The sequence below is a fragment of the Melanostigma gelatinosum genome, assembly GCF_949748355.1.
Source record: "Melanostigma gelatinosum genome assembly, chromosome: 8".
Taxonomy (NCBI): domain Eukaryota; kingdom Metazoa; phylum Chordata; class Actinopteri; order Perciformes; family Zoarcidae; genus Melanostigma; species Melanostigma gelatinosum.
In genome coordinates, this window is record NC_136641.1 from 529,466 (window position 1) to 546,138 (window position 16,673).

Sequence of the window (16,673 nt, forward strand, 5' to 3'; positions counted from 1 at the left end):
AGCTGGAGCTGATGTGCACCATGACAGAATGTGTTGTTTTGCATCCCACATTATAGAGTATTGAAATCTAGGCATTGAAAACTTATATTCGTCACATACTCAACATGTGTCTACATTGTGCAGAAAAATGCTTCATTGCCCCATCAGCACTGTGCTTTAAAAAACCAAGAATATCACAAGGATAAGATATGTGAAAATATGAAATGTGCAGATATTAAATATGGTTTTAATGTATATGTGTGCACAATAATATCAGAGCAGACAGAAGCATTTTAGTTTTATTTAATCCGTTTATTTAACTGTCAATATAATAACTAGAATCTCACCGAGAGCTTCGTCGTGCTGTCCCGTGAGGAAGCCCTGAGTGGCTCTTTAGGCTTCTATGAGGAAAATATAAATATCTAGGTTGATGATAAACTCTCATTCAAATTGCATACAAATAATCGTATACGCTGACAGGCAAAAGCAAAGCTTACAGAAGTAAAACCATCTTCATCACATTTAGTTAAATAAAGGGCTGTAGAGGATTTATGACCAGGCATCCTGTTCAACTCTTAGACTTCTGGACTCGCTCTGTCTTGAGATGTATTAGTATGAATGCAAATCACTGTCAAAATCGCTTTTACATCACTCCGCGAGTAGAATTCACTTAAGCGGGTTTAAGCATAAAAGACTCGAGCGAGCGGGTTGAAGCTTCGCGAACGTGAATTCTGCTCGCGGAGTGACGTAAAAGCGCTCGTTAAAGTAAAATAAGTGTGCGGCTGTTTGATTTTCGCGCGCGCATGGATCTCATTTGCGCTCTCGGATTTTGACAGTGATTTGCCTTCATATATTAGCGTCAATGTCTTTGGTACGTGGTGGTATTGTATTTATTTGACAGAGCTGGGTGGTCTTCTCTCCAAGAGAAACTTGACACTCACCGATATGGTTTTATCCGTAAAGCCCTTACTGGAGAATGACTCTATACCTCTTACGATTGGTCATCTGGTCAATCAGATGGGTTTTATCAGACATGCTCTACTACTGGCTAGCTCTGAACTTTGACGAAATGCTTGTAATTTTAGTGCACCTGACCTGGAACAAAATGCAAAACCTCATTCAAATCAATTCACTTGTAACTTTTGGACATTTTAGAAATCTGATCATAAATCTCCCAAATTGTGGTTTTACATGTTTTATTTCACATTTTAATCTCTCTATCCTAATTCTCAGGCTTTTTACTGTACTTAATTTTACATCTTGAATATCCAAATGTATCTCTCAAACTGTCTTCCTAATCTAAACGTTTGAATGGCTTTCACTATTTTTACAATGGTATTACATCTTCTCTGTTTGTATATCTCCTCGATGTTGATTTCCTTTTCTTTGTTTTTGTAAATGAGGGTCGCCCCTCATTGATGAGTGTGAATAAAGGTTGAATGAATTAGTGGATGAATGAATGATTGAAAAGGAGGAAGGCGTCCAAACTGTCGTGGACAGATTTGGTGCCTTCTAAGCAGAGTTCTTAAGAAAAGGCTGTAAGTGGTGAGTTCCCTCATGTGGGCTGGTGCAGCTTCACATACCGTGCTGCTGACAATGCAGATTGACTGAAAGCAGATTTTCTGATGATGCAGTTTCCTCTTGTGTCTCTTGTAATATGATCTGTATTTACTCTTTACCTATCAAACCAACTGAGTGGACGGAGCCATGCCATAAATAATTGTATGGATAAGACATTTATTTTGATGTTTGGTCAAGTTTTCTCAGAAGTTTATATGTTCTCTTTATATGTACTTTGTTTTTATGGTTCTAGTGGCCTCGAGGTTGAACTACTTGCTGTAACCAGTTTGTTGAACAGGAGGTGAGGTGCCATAGGATCATAGCATTCATGAAATGAAATTGAAATTAAATGAAATTTATTTGTAGAGCGCTTTTCACAGAGATGACATCACAAAGTGCTTAACAGCAGAAATTTAAAAGCATAAAAAACCACAATGTGACCCTAGGGTTAATACATTACATACACATAATAAAATAAAATAATAAAAATGAATTACATATTTTAAGAGCAGGTCTAGGACATGGGTTTTTACTCAAACGCCAGCCTAAAAAGGTGGATTTTGAGCTGGTTCTTAAAAGTATTCACAGTATCTGCGAGGCGTAGAGTTGCAGGCAGAGCATTCCAGAGCCTCGGGGCCACTGCCTCATAGGCTCGGTCACCACGGGTCTTAAATCATGTGCGTGGGACTGACAGAAGACCTAGAGCGTTTGACCTGAGAGTGCGGGCAGGTGAATAGGGGCGAAGTAGATCAGCTACATAAGTCGGAGCCTGACCGTGAAGTGCTCTGTAAGTGATGGTGAGAATTTTGAAGTGTATCCTAAATGCTACAGGGAGCCAGTGGAGAGATCGGAGTACGGGGGTGATGTGAGACTGTCGATTTGTCCTGGTGAGTAATCTGGCGGCAGCGTTTTGGATGACCTGCATATGGTTAAGAGCAGATACACTGAGTGATGTGAAAAGTGAGTTGCAGCAGTCAATGTGAGAAGAGATAAATGTGTGTATGATCATCTCTAATTCAGGTGTTGATACTACAGATCTCAGTTTACTGATATTTCTGAGATGAAGAAACATGACCTGGACAGCTGCTTAACATGGGGGTCAAACGACATGGATCGATCAAAGAAAATCCCTAGATTGCGCAGGTTGCAATGGGCAGCAGAGGAGAGTGGACCAATACTCTGCCTGATCATGATTCATGTACATTCTACCCTCAGTTGACATGCAATTCCTTATGAATATAAGATTTGCTCGGTTAAACTTGACCCAGTTACAAAGCTCATCCTGAGTTTTGATTATCACGATGCCAAGATATTTCAACTCTTTGAGTATGTGTGGCTAAACAGTATTGCTGGCTGTCTTTGTGAAATACATGCTGGTGGTTTTTGACACATTTTGATGTAGACAGCAATGGCCATTCGGTAACATAGGCCATTTTGTTGGAGGCAACTTGGCTTTTTTCGTATGTATTTTAATATCAACATACATTTGAGTCTCTATCTTGGGGCATACAGATGGCAGATCATTAACATTTAAGCTAAATAAAAGTGGGCCCAATATTGATCACTGTGGGGCGCCAGTGGAACAGCTGAGAGCAATGGACTGATGGTTATTGACTCTAATTTGAGATCGGTCAAAAAGTTAAGACTCTATCCACCTAAGGGCATCTCCAGAGGAATTGGAGCTGGATCATTTTGAGAGTAGGACCGCATGTTACAGCTCCAACAGCACCACACTTATCCAACGCTAATTAAAGGTTGTACTGCCCAATAAAACAGCAGGTATTGAGTGCAGGCAACAACATTCATGTAGCTTATTTCAATCAGGATAGATGAGTCAGATGAAGAAAAGATGATTGTTTATTATTAACAGATATGTGGCGATAAAGTTTTGACAGTCTTTGGTGCTTGGACTCAGCATGCAGCATGAACGTACTGAAGGTAGGGAGACAATCCTATTTAAAGAGACAGCAGCAAGATAATTGGCTAACGATGTCATAGTTTTGTTGTGCTATTGGATAGAGGAGACCAGCTGATCTAAACAGCTGATATCATGATTGACGGCAAGGAAATAATGAGTGAGCGGGTGAGGAGTGATGGCAGATGTATGCGAAATAAACTGCGGGCTTAGGCATAAGAGTAGTCTCCCTGACTGAACCTACGCTAGAGCTTCATATTGTAAATGGTGATTTAATCACATTCCAATGCAAAAATGGTTATTTTTTGCATATGATCAGTGACATTGTTTTAAATTACATTTTTCCACAGCTTGTCTATAGTGAAACAGTTTGCCGTGTCTGTAGAGTATCGAGTGTTTGGCTTTAAATCTGAACTGCATTGGGTTCAGGGAAACGGTGCTGTTCAGGTGTTCTGTCAATGTCTGCTATCTTCGATACTGCTGGTAGGATATGGTCAATGGTAAATTGACATATTTGTATATTGCCTTTCTAGTCTTCCAACCACTCAAAGAGCTGTGCACTACAGTACATGTTATTCACCCATTCATACACTGATGGCCGAGGCTGCCATGCAAGGTTCCACCTGCTCATCAGGGTCTAAACGAATGCCCATTCTCTCACACACCGATGGCCCAGCCTTCGGGAGCAATTTGAGGTCCAGTATGTTGACTGGAGGAGCTGGGGATCGAATCCACCGAACTGAATAGAGGACTTCTACCTCCTGCATAGCAACTGACGTAGTATAACATAGTCCACACAGGACAGATGAGAGAAAAGGGGAGGTGGATGGGTCAAACAAACACAGGACTTTCGTCAAGAAGACCGCTGTTCGTGTCCAGTACGTGACTAAAAGTAAAGATGACATTTTGTGACGTCAGTTAGTAATGTGAGTCGCTAGTTACATGACTCGTTTGTCATGTGCTAGTCAAGTTAACGTCAATCACACTCTTTTCCTAAACCTATCCCTGTGAAGACTGAAGTTTATTTTGAAAAGATACTATAGTATACAGTCTACAAGCGTGTATTTGTTATGACTGGAGAACCACATGGAAAAAACAAGACTCAATTGCACAACCAAGACACAGGATAAGGTGGAGATAAAACAGTCCCTAAGTAACACAACATAAAACAGGAAATACTGATAGATGATGTAATAAGAAAGAACATAATTTAAGGGACATGACACACAGTCAATGAAACATGCAGAACTGACACTAGAAGGGTTCATAGTTTGAAGCTCAGAAGCACTGACCAACAGGTCAGGAGAACATTCCCACTCGATTTTTACAAGATGCCACTGAAGTCATTACTCCTTGCATGTAACAAACCTAACCATCGAACAAGGAAAGTTGAAGTAACCCCTCTACACAAAGAGGAAGAAAATTAGAACCTGGTAGTTATCGTCCTGTCTCCAGCCTATGTTCATCATCAGGTAATAGAAAGGGTCATAGATGACCAGTAATGAATTCCAATCTGCTTTCTGAAAATCTCATTGAACAGATTTTGTCTACTCAACCTAACCGATCACATTAGTAAATAAGAAGATGTAGGAAAGTATTGCAGCATGGTTATGTTGGGTTCAACACTGCAAATCATGATATTCTGATCAAGCTAAAGGCTCTAGTCTTTAACATCTCTACAGTGGGTTAGGTCTTACCTGGGGGGCAGAGAACAAGTGGTGGATGTAAATGGAACCATGTCCATACCACAAACACAATCTATTCCTTGAAGCAGATGATTCAGCTCACCTAGTCTCTCATGATACAACTAGAAGTAGAAAAATGACTTTGTTCAGAAGTTTACAAAGTTAGCATCTGGCTAGCGGATAATAAATTGTATTCTCCGCAAAGCAGAGCCAATACTCTTTGGGTCAAATGTAAAACTAAAGAACTCCGCCGATGTTAAATGTGCTTCAACTGCATAACTTTGTCCTTCTGCAGCCACTTACTCAATTCACATTTAGTCAAAGCTGTCAAACATGCCATTTAAAACAATGTCACTGAGCATGTGCAAACAATGTCACTGAGCATGTGCAAACAATGCCATGTGAGCACCATTCCCATTCACGTTATAGACAACATGACTGTTGCTGCATTGCATCCCTGTTGTTTTTCAGGTAATCTGATTATATTCCAATCTTTCATTTGTATGCTATTTTTTTTGTCACAAATTCTAATAAAATAATCTGATGACAGCGAACGTCCTTGTTTATGTTATTTATAACATGAAGTGTATCTCAATGCTTTTTCTCTTTCAATCTCTCAATTTATTTTAACTATAAATATTTACCATTCGTTCGAGTTGTCAAAATGTTAGTTTATTTACGCTCACTTTGTTTAGTCGGCACTTGGTGTGAGAGGGTTTGGTTTTTCTGTTGCACGAGCTGATAAAAGGCGAAGACGCCACTGTGCCGTTTCAAGTGGATGATGTCATTCCAGGATAACTTGAATGTAGTAACACAGCAGCTGTGCTTCCATCTCTGTAGCCTTCAGGGGAGACAGCAGCTCTTCTCAGACCCAGGAGGATCACGGGAGACCGGGGAGAGTTGTTACTCTGCGTTAGTTGGACCGCCGTCAGTTTGACCAATCAGAACAGAGCTGCTTTGTCATCAATATTGTACACTCCCGGATTTCATCAAAAGTATTGTTTGCCTCACTTTCATTGTATTGTAGATACAATGGTTTGAATTACGTAACCTAAAGAATCAGTTTCTCTAATCTAGTTTAATTTGATGCCAACTTCAAAGCCACATGTTAAAAGAGTTAGCTATCTGATGGCTGCATGAGGTGGGGCTCGTTATAGCAGTTCATTAAGCCTGCAGCCCAGGGGCAGCCGTCTGCATCTGCCACAGCTGTGAGGGATTAAACCCTGAGGCCTGTGACACATGCACAGTCAGGAACATTTTGTCACTTTATTGAAAACTGTTAAACTCTTCAAAATGTGTTCATCTTCAAGAAAGTTTTTGCACAAATTGGATAATGTGTATCTTTTTTTTAATTTATCTTTCATTGTTACATACATCGCCAGCTAGTAGAACCATTTGTGTTTTATTGTCGTAGACCAATAGGAGTACTGTGTATCACAGATGTAGCACAAGCAACAGTGAGTTACTCAAACAAAAGGTGTTACTTTCCTCCCCAGTTACCTTACAGACCAAACATAACTGAGCTGCTGTCTCCATCAGTCCAGCTGTCCTTAAACATTGAGAATAACGTGCTGACTGTAGTACAACTATTTCGATACAAATACATGTATAAATAATACTGTCAAAGATCTTTTTAATTGTTTCTTCCTCGTGATAGCCTTTCAGCATGAGACTTAATCTCAGCCCTTTGTTTTTGAAGTCTCTCCTCGTTTGCTTCTTTTACTCACCAACAACTCCTCCGGTCCTTCTCATCAGACAGCTGGTTCCTTTGTTGTCCTTATCCTCCAGATGTTTGCCCAGTTGGCTTTCAGTTGGTCTTGGTGTTGGGAACAAACAATTTAGAGCCATAAAAGGTAAGAAATGATTTTGTATTTTCATGTTACCGTTGCTGTTCTAAATCCAACCCCCTTTGACCAAACCTTGCACCTTTTCTTTCAATGAATTCCACAGGCAACTACCACCACACACTTGACCTTTCACCTTTGTGTAGTGCCTGCATGTGCCAAAGGATTGGCATTGCTCAGTGAGAAACAGCATCATCATCTTCAGTAACTTGATGACTGTTTTAGTTCTTCTTATTGTACAAGTCAAAACGGACGAGTGGGACAACAGGTCCATATCTTAGACCAGCTCTGGTCACTCAAATAGTCTAAAAAGGTATAAATTCAAATTTATTCTATGGTATATCATTTTTTGGGGATTATGTATGACAAATAGGCACCTTCAAATAAACTCAACTGAGGGGTGTTTCTTGCTGACACTTTTTTGTATTTGTTTCAAGAAGATCACAGTAAAATGCAAATGGTATGATAAACGTCTGTCTGCTGTGAAGAACTCTACTTCAAACCTTTAGTGGCTATAAGGATTACAGATACTAGAACCCAAAAGCACAACTCGGAGACAAGATTCAGGTAAAGGTTTCTTTACTTGGTAGAGGCAGGGTCAATACCGGGAGGTCAGTCCAACAGGCAAACAAATCCAACAAGGGGCAGGCAAAAATCCAAGGTCAAGAAAACAGGCAGACAGGGTCGGAACAGGCAGATCAGAATAGTACGACATATAACACTGGAGCGCTTGGCAGAGACACACAAGACAATCTGACAGAGAACAAGTGCAAGTGAAGGGACCTAAATAGTGAGGGCTAATGAGGGAATGGGCTGCAGGTGAGATGGGTGTGGAGGACCAGGTGAGGGGAATGAGAGATGATTGGGTGTGCATGGTAGGATCTGAAATGACAGGAGAGTTAGTCAAATAAGCAGACAGGATGAAAATTAACTAATATGAAGGGGAATTCGTGACAGTGGCCCCTGCAATCTAAGCACCGCTCTACAGCATGGGTGGGTGGCGAGGCACATCGAGGACGAACACAATACATTCTCACTACTAAAAAACCTCAACTCATCAAATACCGATGCTTGGTCTGTGCCCCTCGGCATCAGAGATCAAGAGATCAACGCACTCGCACCCTTCAAGGCGTGTCAATGAATGCTCGTTACATTCATAAATGGTAAATGGACCTGGCTCTACACGGATGGTTGCTGCTACAAAGGAGAAGAAGGGAACATTGCATCCTATGCAGTGGTCGAACAGAAAAGTGATGGCCACCACCAAACAGTGGAGTCAGGGACACTGCCACAACCCGCTTCAGCACAACTAGCGGAAGTGGAAGCACTGATCCAGGCTCTGAAGTGGACCACGGACAAAATTGTAAATATCTTCACAGATTCGGCTTACGCCCATGGAGCGGCCCACATCGATGGCCCTGTATGGCGAAGACGGAACTTCACCACTTCAAATGACTACCCCATAAAACACGAAGCAGCTATGAGAAGGCTGGTAGAAGCAATCCAACTACCGAAGTGGGTGGCCATCATGAAATGCAAAGGACATGACACAATCAGATCACGAATCAGCGCCAGTAATGACGCGGCAGACAGAGCAGCCAAGAAAACTGGAGGCTACACACCTCGCCAAATGGTTATGAAGCCAACATCCGGCCCACCTGAGCTCACAATCAAGCACATCAAAGATCATCAAAAGAAAGAGAGATAGTGAGAGAGAGAGGTAGTTAGTGAGAGAGAGAGACAGAGAGAGAGAGAGAGGTAGTTCGTGAGAAAGAGAGACAGAGAGAGAGAGAGAGGTAGACAGAGAGGTAGATAGTGAGAGAGAGAGAGCGGTAGATAGAGAGAGGTAGATAGTGAGAGAGAGAGAGGGGGAGGGAGAGAGAGAGGTAGAGAGAGAGAGAGAGGGAGGGAGAGAGAGAGGGAGAGAGAGGGGTAGATAGTGAGAGAGAGGTAGTTAGGGAGAGAGAGGTAGAGAGAGAGAGAGAGGTAGATAGTGAGAGAGAGGTAGAGAGATAGAGGGAGAGAGAGAGGTAGATAGTGAGAGAGAGGTAGAGAGAGAGCAGTAGAGAGAGAGGTAGGTAGGGAGAGAGAGGTAGAGAGAGAGAGAGGTAGAGAGAGAGAGGGAGAGAGAGAGAGAGGTAGTTAGGGAGAGAGGTAGAGAGAGAGCGAGTTAGAGAGGGAGAGAGAGAGGTAGTTAGGGAGAGAGGTAGACAGAGAGAGAGAGGTAGTTAGTGAGAGAGCGAGACAGAGAGAGAGAGAGAGGTAGTTAGTGAGAGAGAGATAGTGAGAGAGAGAGAGGTAGTTAGTGAGAGAGAGAGACAGAGCGAGAGAGAGAGGTAGTTAGTGAGAGAGAGAGATAGTGAGAGAGAGAGGTAGTTAGTGAGAGAGAGAGACAGAGAGAGAGAGGTAGTTAGTGAGAGAGAGAGACAGAGAGAGGTAGTTAGTGAGAGAGAGAGAGAGAGAGAGACAGAGAGAGAGAGAGGTAGTTAGTGAGAGAGAGATAGTGAGAGAGAGAGAGAGAGAGAGAGAGAGGTAGATAGAGGTAGAGAGAGAGAGTTGGACAGTGAGATAGAGAGAGAGAGAGGTAGAGAGATAGAGATAGTGAGATAGAGAGGTAGTTAGTGAGAGAGAGATAGTGAGAGAGAGAGAGAGAGAGGTAGATAGTGAGAGAGAGATAGTGAGAGAGAGAGAGATAGAGAGAGAGAGAGAGGTAGATAGTGAGATAGAGAGAGAGAAAGAGAACAAGGCAGAAAGAGAGAGATAGAGAGAGAGAGAGAGAGAGAGGTAGAGAAGAAGAAGAAGAATAAACCATTTTTATTTTATAGAGAGAGAGACAGAGAGAGAGAGGTAGATAGTGAGAGAGAGAGGGAGGGAGAGGGAGAGAGGGGTAGAGAGAGAGAGGTAGTTAGGGAGAGACAGAGAGGTAGATAGTGAGAGAGAGAGAGGTAGATAGAGAGAGGTAGATAGAGAGAGGTAGTTAGGGAGAGACAGAGAGGTAGATGGTGAGAGAGAGAGAGAGAGAGAGGGAGAGAGAGAGAGGGAGAGAGAGGTAGAGAGAGAGAGGTAGTTAGGGAGAGACAGAGAGGTAGATAGTGAGAGAGAGAGAGAGGTAGATAGAGAGAGGTAGTTAGGGAGAGACAGAGAGGTAGATGGTGAGAGAGAGAGAGAGGTAGTTAGGGAGAGACAGAGAGGTAGATAGTGAGAGAGAGAGAGAGAGAGAGAGAGAGAGAGAGGTAGAGAGAGAGAGGTAGAGAGAGAGAGGTAGAGAGAGAGAGAGAGAGAGAGAGAGAGAGAGAGAGGTAGTTGATGTTGTGGAATATTTCTATGTAGAAGTTCAGGAGAGAAGTTGGTTTTGTTCAATGTGTTTAAAATAAACAGTCTTGATGAATGATCAAAGTTTCAAAGAGTCAATTTAATGTTTGCAAACAGAGAACACAATCGGTCACGTATTGCAGCGAACTGTGAACATGCTCTGCAGACACAGTTTCAAACATGATACTTATACATTTCAAAACTGAAAGGAGGCATGCAGAACAGGAGAATGAGACATGAAGGCGGGGGCCTGTGTTTCACTCCTTATCTGAGTCCAAGGACAGAGAAGCGCTTATCTCTGCAGATGGTTTGTGGTCAAAGCAGTCATTGTGCTACGCTATGAATTCTGTCTTTGCAGCATATCACACAGAAAATATGATGAGGACATGTCAAAACATTTTTTATCATTACAATCCACTCTTTTGGTTACAACATAACCACAATTAAACATAGTAAAAATGTAAAAATACTAACTAGAGAGCAAAGGGTAGACTGCCTTTGTCTCAACAGACCCCAGAGGATTATTCTGCCTCTGTCTTGAGAGGTCTGTTCCTAGCTAGATCATGAAAGAAACATAAAACAAATCAAACCAAAAAAAAACATGAGTCAATTACACAGTTGATATTGCACACGTTGAGGTTGTGACAGGTAGCGGGTTGTTGTCCTCGTCTTTTCCCCCGTGGCATAAGCGTTCAAGCTGCTGGATAGGACACAGAAACACACAAGTGTCTGTCGGCCACTGCCCGTTGTGATCCCGTCCGTGAATCACTGCTTGTCCTCCTGCAATGGCATCGTTGGTTCTTTCGGTGATGCCGGTTGGCTGAGACTTGATGTAGGTGCTCGCTCACCTGAAGCTTCTCCTGGGTTTGGAACCTTTTTGCAGTGTGACGCGTGGACCCAAGTTGCTCTCTCAGCTACCTTCACTGCCGTGTGGGTGATGAGGAGGATCTGGAACGGGCCCAACCAGCGTTGTGCTCTCCAGTTCTTTCGTCTGAAGTCTTTCACCACTAGGAAGTCACCGGGTTTCAGCTTGTGGAGCGGCCCCTCAGCTGGCCTCGGGAGGGCAACAGCCACCTGTTGTCTTATGTTAGATAGAGCAGAGGACAGTTGTGCACAATATGTTAACATTTCATGTTCGCATAAGGCGGTTGATGGGAGCGGTGCCTTGGGTGCTTCTGTGCCTACATGAGGAGGAAAACCAAACAATATCTCAAAAGGACTCAGATTGCTGCGTGTTCGTTTTCTCATGCGCATGTACATCAGCACTAGAGGCAGGGCTTTTGTCCATGGTAACCCAGTGTCAGCACAACATTTTGCTAACTTTGTTTTGAGGGTACCGTTCTCTCGTTCAACAGCGCCACCACTGGCAGGATGGTAAGCACAGTGTGTTCTTAAGTCGATACCCAAGTAGGCGCTTAGTTCTGTAATGGCCTGGTTTACAAAATGAGAACCGTTGTCACTTGATATTTTAGTAGGAATGCCCCAACGAGGAATGATTTCAGAAATCAATGCCTTTGCCACTGTTGTAGCGGTCTGTTTGCTTGATGGATATTGGTGTTTGTGGGGTCGGAAGTCAGAGCGTGGAGTAATGACGACCGGTTGGCAGTTCAAACCCACGTCATACTTGTGCGCCGCCCAGAATGTCTGTGGAACAGAGGCAAGAGCGCGAGAAATAGAGACAGCGTTAGAGACGAACGTTTTAGTTTTGTTGTTATGTTCATGCAAAACATAGACAGAACGTGAAGCTGCCGTCAGAAGAACACAAAAACAATGATGGAACCCAGTCGACTTTGAGCGTAACACGAGTGGATCATTTGTTGATACCCAGTCAGTGAGCGCTTTGCATTGTGCCACGAACGGTCCCAGATCTCGCCATTGGTCAGTTCGACCCTTGGACAGCGAGATGTGAGGAGACGAGTCTGCCGCTTGAAACAGTTCTTTCTGTGTGGGAGAGAGAGACACAGAAACAGCAGATTTGTATGTTGACCAAAACAAGGTAGAACAAACAATCGCATCATTGATGCCTTCAAAAAATGTATCCTCGTAGGATTCATCTGCACCCTCAGAGACATAGGAGGTGCAGTGGAGATGTTCTGGATTCATGCGTTCTGCATGAGGCGAGACACGAGTGTCAACTGCTTGAACAAGTCGTGTGGCTTCTTCAACAGGAATCCACCACTGATAAACATGAAGTGGAACAGGAGCAGCCATCTGCATCATGTGCTGTATGGCTCTGTGTCTAATCACTTTCAGTCCGTCAGGAGATGATGTCAAACAGATGCCATAAGCGCACATCAGGTCTCTGCCCATCAGATTAATGGGACAGAGTGGCGAAAGTAAAAACGAATGTTTCACTTTAATGTCAAGTTTTCCGTCAGTCAGGTCAATGTGTACACTCGTCATAGGACAACTACATTTTTCAGTTACTGTGAAACCAGAAGCCCCTTGTGAATAAACATACCGCCCGCTCATCTTCTGATGAGGAAAATGTTTCTGTTGGATTACTGAGTGAGTGGCACCTGAGTCTACCAAAAACTTGAATTCTTTCCCTTCAACAATGACTTTCGTAGTCGGCATGTTTTTGAATGATTGTGATGAAAACATTGCATATGTGTTTCGTGTGTCGTTGTGATGAGAATAGTTGCTTGTGCTCTAAATGTGAAATGGCACAGAGGAGAGCAGCCTGTTGTTCTGGAGTATGTGTGTGTTTGTTGTTTCACTGGATGTGTGTGTGAGTGGAGTGTGCGTGGGAGAAAGCAGTTTCTTCGTTGCAGCTTGTGACGATTTGTGTGTGTGTGTGTGTTGTGCATGTGTGTGTGTGTGTTTCACTTCCCTGCATCAGAGGCTTGGGGCAGGATGCCGCTCCCCTCGTCCGTGCATCGTCTCCCTCCCCCGCATCACGTCAGTCTGAGGTGCCGAATGAGTCACATCCCCCCTCCCCTCCTGTGTTTCGATGCCGAGGACCTCCCTGGTTGGAATGGTGAGGACAGTCGTTGTACCAATGACCAGTTTCGCCACAGTTGAAACATTCGTTGGGTTGAGTCTCGCGAGAAACTCCACCTTGGCGGCCATTTTGGAAGCGCACTCTACCATGGTTCATCCCCCTCCCTCTGCCCCTCTGTCGGCCCCGCCCATAGTTATTACGTGGCTGGAAAGGAGGAGTTGGTTTCCCTCCCTCTGCGCCTAGCGTCATCTGCTGGACAGCTTGAAGCATGGCAAGTTGAGCCTTTTCACCAGTTTGTTTGCTGCTCTTGTCCTGGCGTGTCTGATTGTCATTAAACATTTTGTAATTGTGGCGTGCATGTTTTACCACCTCGTCGAGTCGGGAGTCTTCTAGGCCGATCACAGAGCGTTCAGTGGCGGCTTTGGTGTCGGGCAGCAGTCCGTTGACAAAGGCGTTTTTGAGATGTGTCTCCCACACAGTCATGATGGTTTTGTCACCTGGCTCCTCAAGACCGCTGTGCGTTTGGAATGCAGACATTTAACGTTGATGATAGGAAGTAATATCTTCGGTTTTACCTTGTCTGGTGGAATTTATGAGAGCCATGTTGACTTTGGATGGAAATCTGAGGGCAATCTCAGCGCAGACAGCCTCGATGAAGGTTCTGTATGGCCCGTTCATGTTGTCGCCCTAGTCGGGTTTTATCAATCTGGAATCACAGCCATTTCCGGTGACAACAGTTCTGATTTTGCTGAAGTCAGTCGGGCCGACATGTTTAACCAGCAGTCTATGGACCACTGGACCTGTGGGCATAAATTCTTTACAGAATATCAGGAAGTCTTTTGCAAACCTCCTAGAGCCACGCGTTGTCGTTCGCGGAGCTGACGTGTGTCTGGCTGGACGGCTGTGGGTCCTTGTCCTGGGTAAGGAGGAGGAGGCGCTCTGGGGTCAGGTTGGACGATGGGTTGTGGGGAAGGTCGAGGACACACGTCGAGAAGCGGATCGCCCACACCCGTGAGGCTCGGATACATGGAAGAAGGAAACAGAAATGGGTTATTTGAGTGTGTGTTAACGCTTTTCTTTTCTTCTTTCAAGCATGTCATTTGTTTCATCATTGCTTTTCTTTCCTTATATTCACATTCTTTTTCCCATATATTCAGACAAGTCCGATTTTTCTCAATCATATATAAGTCTTTAACTCTAACCTTCTTGCCACCTTTCATTTCTTTCAGTTTAGCTTCTAAATCCCCTCGTAATATTTTAAGTTTAGTGGCACTTAATGAGCCATTTTCTGAAAACCCAAACTCCTTTGACCAGTATGGAAGACATTCCAAACATGACTCTCCGTGTTTCTGTCGCATTAATTCAACAATCGGACCTTCCGGTTCCGCTGATTTTGAACTTTTTCCACCCATGTTACCATCTGGTGTGGACGTCGACGTTATCTTAGTACAATGCACTCGTCACTGCAAAGTTGAGTTTCTTTATACATCGGAAAAAACTTCACAAAAACCTCGTCTGAAATTCACGTATTACGTTATTACCGACGAATCTTATTCTATCAAGTACATTAGTAGAATTCACGTATAAAAGTAAATGACAACGAATCTTATTTCAACTTATTTGAGTATAGACACGATCAATGTTACGATCTCAAAAAGCTCCATTATTTTGAGTTAAAATCGTTATCGTAAAATGTCACTTCGTTCTCTTCATAAAATCACATGAAATAATACGTCAGAAACCTATGTGGAGTCACATGAAGAATTCATAAAACAACCATACAAATGTCAAAAACAGTTGTATTCCCCAAATAATAATGACTACTTGATCCTTCATCTGTGCCTGTTACGTTTTATGTCTTTACAGATTTATGTTTACAGTTTACAATTGGAATTTCAACTTCTTACCCGATTTGTAGAAATTAATTATTTTCGTTCGATACGCGTGACATCAATCAGGCCTCCTCGGTTCCGCCGGTTCTTTCTCTCTGGTCTAAGGAGGTATGAGACAGGAAACTGGTTGTGTTGTCCTGGGAAAGGCCTTTTCCTCCGGACGGTCCTCTGGAGCCTGACCAACGGTCAGCGTATCCTGTTCGTGACGCCAGATGTTGTGGAATATTTCTATGTAGAAATTCAGGAGAGAAGTTGGTTTTGTTCAATGTGTTTAAAATAAACAGAGTCTTGATGAATGATCAAAGTTTCAAAGAGTCAATTTAATGTTTGCAAACAGAGAACACAATCACAGTCACGTATTGCAGCGAACTGTGAACATGCTCTGCAGACACAGTTTCAAACATGATACTTATACTTTTCTAAACTGAAAGGAGGCATGCAGAACAGGAGAGGTAGAGCGATAGAGATAGTGAGAGAGAGAGATAGTGAGATAGTGAGAGAGAGAGAGAGAGAGGGAGTGAGATAGTGAGAGAGAGAGGTAGATAGTGAGAGAAAGAGAGCGAGGCAGAAAGAGAGAGATAGAGAGATAGAGAGAGAGAGGTAGATAGTGAGATAGAGAGAGAGAGGTAGAGAAGAAGAAGAAGAAGAAGAAGAAGAAGAAGAAACCATTTTTAATTCATAGAGAGAGAGACAGAGAGACAGAGGTAGATAGTGAGATAGAGGGAGAGAGAGAGAGCGGCAGTAATCCTCAGACTATAACCCGGGTGGCAGAGCGAGGCAGCCTCAGTGTGGAGGATGGGAGATGAAACGTGGTCCTCCGCTCTGATGACAGACGGAGCATCCTTGGTTGTGAGCAGCAGCACCCAGCAGAATGACTGGTCCTCTCGCTCTCTGCTGCCTTCTCCTCTCTGCTCACACTCTCAGTCCAGCAGATGGTAAGTGGACATGATCCGCAACAAGAGTGGTCATCATAGAAATAGAAACAGAGTAGAGCGGACATGGCTCTGGTGATGGATGGCTGTCTAGTTGGCAGGGGGGGGGGGGGCTGTTGGACCCAGCGCTGCCCCCAGCCCGCTGTATGACTCATTTTCTGCAATGTGCTTTCCTACGCTGTGTGAGGATGAAGCATTAAGTTGTTTTATTTAAATAGCTCTGACTCTCTATGCTTCATAATGTTACTACTTGACTGCTGGTTTTACTCCTTCCTGCAGAACCTAGCCTCAGGGAGTCCGGGACTTTGCCGTAACTTAGTTTAGTTTATACGGAAGTTAGCCAGCTACAGCGTACTGCGGTACACAATGGCCGCCGCTCTGACCATCCAGCTGCGTTGATTTGAATGGGAATTTCCCTCCAGCTCCTGTTTTATATTGATGGTGCTTATATATACATGGTAGAAATGTTATGCTCAGGACACATGGAATCAACCCGCCTCAGAGACCATCACATGTGGCTGAAAGAAAGAAAGGTTAGCAAGTAGACCTGGAGTCTAAATGTGTTGCAGCCTGTTGTATGTTTTTATGTATTCGCCGTTGGTTTCCATTC

The 16,673-nt window shown here is 43.5% G+C and overlaps 1 protein-coding gene across 1 annotated transcript in view; it reads left to right on the plus strand.

Moving 5' to 3' along the window:
* Positions 1–15,928: 15,928 nt before the first annotated feature.
* LOC306780611 (immunoglobulin superfamily member 21-like) overlaps positions 15,929–16,673 on the plus strand; it is a gene marked incomplete at its 3' end in the record, with an annotated part of 35,444 nt that continues 34,699 nt past the window's right edge. The window contains exon 1 of the mRNA XM_079273046.1: positions 15,929–16,066. Coding sequence (XP_079129172.1) covers positions 16,003–16,066 — 64 coding nt within the window. The 5' untranslated portion in view covers positions 15,929–16,002. The remainder of the gene's footprint in view (positions 16,067–16,673) is intronic.